Here is a 3,315-nt window from a genome sequence, read left to right as displayed (position 1 = left end):
GCTGCACTGCTTTCCCCTCCTGAGACGCCGTATGGTGGACCAGAATCGCCTCGAAGACATACGGAAGTCTTTTTCCATGGCCTAAAGTTGTTAAGTTTGTCAAATCTAATCTCAAGTGAACAAAAACACACGGCAGCAGTAGCTGTCAGTAGCCTCTCTCATGGTTGTGGAGGAGTTTTGGCTCTCTCTTCTTTCCACCGTTGCTTCAGTTCATTGAGGTTTGCAGACATTGGTTTCTGCTCAGCTCTCTAAAGATCCCACCACAGCACTTCAATCTGTTCTGGACTTTAACTGGACCATTACAGCACCTTGATCCTGTTCTTACTCAGCTGTTCTGTTGTAGATTAGCTGCTGTGTTTGAGATCATTGTTCTGTTGCATCATGACTCAGTTTGGTCCGAGCTTCAGCTGTCAGACAGATGGTCTCACATCTGAGAGGAGTTCATGATCGACTCAATGACTGCAAGGAGCCCAAACCATCAGCCCTCCACCACCGTGCTGACAGTTGGTATGAGGAGTTTGTGCTGATGTGCTGTGTTTGCTGCTGTGCATTGTGGGTAAACATCTGTACTTTGGTCTCATTTGTTCCAGATGTCCTGTGTTTCATTCAGATGAAACTTTCAAACCTAAGTCATGCTGTCATGTTCTCTTTAGAGAGAAGAGGCTTTCTTCAGCAGCCCTTCTGAACAAGCCATACTTGTTCAGTTTTTTTTCTAATTGGTCTAAATGACTTTTAACCTTTAACCTTCTAACTGAAGCCTTTAGAGTCTGAGATGGAGCTGATTTCTGTGAGCATTGCATGATATGACCTTTAGGTCAGTCCACTCCTCAACAGTTGTTTCTCTGAGGTTATTGCTGATGTCTTTCCGCCCTGGTATTGTGTTAACACACACCTGTATGCTCCAGAGCAGCAGAAAAAGACCCTTCATTTCTAGAGGTGGTCCCATTGATGCTGATCAGTCAATCAATACATCTGATCAGCAGCTCCTGGCTGATACTGAACCTCTGAAATCCTGTGGAAGCAGCAGGGCTGGATGCAGTCTTTCAGTCGCAGCTTCAACACTTTGACATGGTGAAATCTGTTATAAGTTTAGGTTCACTTGAGACTGGATTTAAACAATTGTAGAACCTGATAAAAATCATAATTTTTGTTATGTTTTGATGAGGGAAACCTAGGAAGTGAGGGAAGGAAGGGCTGTAGAAGTCTGGGGTGCTTTTTTGTCTGTAAATTAAACGTTCATATTTAAAAAGCACATTTTGTTTTGCGAACTCTGCTAAGAGTTTTGGAGAAAAAAGGTTTTCTTTCTGTCCCTTCTTTCTGTCACCGTCCATCGGTCAGCTGAGAGAGATGCCGGTGAACTCGACAGAAAAGCTGTGGACGGTGGACCCAGCTCAGGTGGAGAAGCGGCGTGACCTCAGGGAGTCTCACCTGGTGTTCAGCATCGACCCACAGGGCTGCGAGGACGTCGACGACACGCTGTCGGTGCGCAGCCTTGCTGATGGGAAGCTGCTGGAGCTGGGGGTCCACATCGCCGACGTCACTCACTTCGTCTCTGAGGGATCGCTCACTGACCTGGAGGCCCGAACCAGGTTAGGAACCAGAGTCATCAACACTTTGTCTGCTTTTCATTTTAGTTTTGACTGATTTTTGTTGTGTTTGGTATTATTGCCCACTGCTGAAGGTAAAAGGGCAATAATGTTTTTGCCCATGTGTTCAGTTGTGTTATGAAAATATCTCAATAACCAGTTGACAGATTTTTATTAAAACTTTCAGAAAGTACTCACTGTGCAGTATATACATCTACATGTCAATAATCTTTGGAGTTGGCTGTACCTTGATCGGTTTTACAGGTACCCAGCTAAAATGTTTCTGAGAGTTATTCACAACTCGTGCTCTGACAGCTAACTGATCACGCAAAATTCATTGTTAAAACTTTACCATTAGAAAAGTCTCTCATGAACAACTGGACAGGTTTATGAAAGTAATTGGATTTACACTTCTGGAACTCCATCAGTTTTACAGATGTTGTGTTAAATGTTGGTGTGGGAGCAGCTGAGTCTGATCCACAGATTGCACATAACGTTATTTACAAGATTTGATCAAAACAACTATATTATATATTACAAATGAAACTTGAGTGGGCCTGATTATCTGATCAGTCACAGTTTATGTTATAAACATGTTTCTATCAAACTGCAGATGATTTGGTTGTATTGAGAGTGTTGCTGACTCTGAATCTGCTGTCTTCACGATGGTTTTAGAGCCACCACGTACTACCTGGCAGACCGCAGGTATGACATGCTGCCAGCTGTCCTCAGCTCAGACCTCTGCTCGCTGCTGGGGGGAGCCGACAGGTCAGTAGACTCAGTTTGTCGTCTCACAGAAAGTCCAAATGCTCCATCGGTCCAACAGTGTTCCCCTTGTGTCCAGGTATGCCATGAGCGTTCTGTGGGAGCTTGACGCTCAGACCCTCGCTGTCACCAAGGTGTGGTTCGGTCGCACACTGATCCGCTCCTCCTACCAGCTGCACTATGAGCTGGCCCAGGCACTTCTGAACGGGGAGGAGGCCGAGGTACCAGAGCTGGCTCGGCTTGACTCTGAGGAGAGGGGCATCAGGCTGACTGAGCTCATCAAGGCACTGGAGACATTGACGCATGTAGCGAGACACCTTCGAGCTCAGAGGGACCAAGGAGGAGCGCTGGAGCTGGAGGGGGTGGAGGTACAAGCCGTTAGTCCTGTTTATGTGTTTCTGATCATTTGGTCAGACAGAGATGGTTCTAATTGGTTCTACTTGATGGTAAAAATCAGGACTGGGCAGCATTTGGTTTGTAGAGAGCCATACTCAGGGTTTCCCCCAACAAATTATAAGCCTGGCGGGCCACCAGGCTCTGCTGACCCTGCTGCCAGGCGAAGCTCCGCTTGTTTATTATAAAAATGTTTTTTTTCCACCCGCTCCCTTTATCTACCTCACTGTGCGAAGGTGCGCACACCAACAGTGACACAATCACGCTGTCCCCACCCCGCGTGAAGGTCCCGTGCGGTGTCACGTCCTGCACCTTTAGTAACTTGGAGTGGACCGTGCGCTGCACTCCATTCAAAATGGAGGATTTTGCTGCTCTCGCGGAGCTGGTTCACCTGTATCAGCATTTCTATGATCCCTCTGTGAGAGATCACAAAGATAATCAAACGGCTCAAAACTCACAGAAGGAGATTACTGCTGCAGCCAATAAAGAGGAGAGTTTATAGAAATATTAGTCCTATGATGGGTGAATCACAACTAAAGCAAATAAATCAATAAAAGTCAAACTGAATGCT

The 3,315-nt window shown here is 46.1% G+C and overlaps 1 protein-coding gene across 1 annotated transcript in view; it reads left to right on the top strand.

The window, feature by feature from the left end:
* Positions 1-3,315, top strand: part of dis3l (DIS3 like exosome 3'-5' exoribonuclease) — a 29,683-nt gene that overhangs the window by 18,548 nt on the left and 7,820 nt on the right. Inside the window, exons 10-12 of the mRNA XM_017439713.3 lie at positions 1,339-1,589; positions 2,262-2,354; positions 2,431-2,719. Coding sequence (XP_017295202.1) covers positions 1,339-1,589; positions 2,262-2,354; positions 2,431-2,719 — 633 coding nt within the window. The remainder of the gene's footprint in view (positions 1-1,338; positions 1,590-2,261; positions 2,355-2,430; positions 2,720-3,315) is intronic.

Source organism: Kryptolebias marmoratus, linkage group LG15 (assembly GCF_001649575.2).
Source record: "Kryptolebias marmoratus isolate JLee-2015 linkage group LG15, ASM164957v2, whole genome shotgun sequence".
NCBI lineage: Eukaryota > Metazoa > Chordata > Actinopteri > Cyprinodontiformes > Rivulidae > Kryptolebias > Kryptolebias marmoratus.
This window is presented reverse-complemented; position numbering and strand designations above follow the sequence as displayed.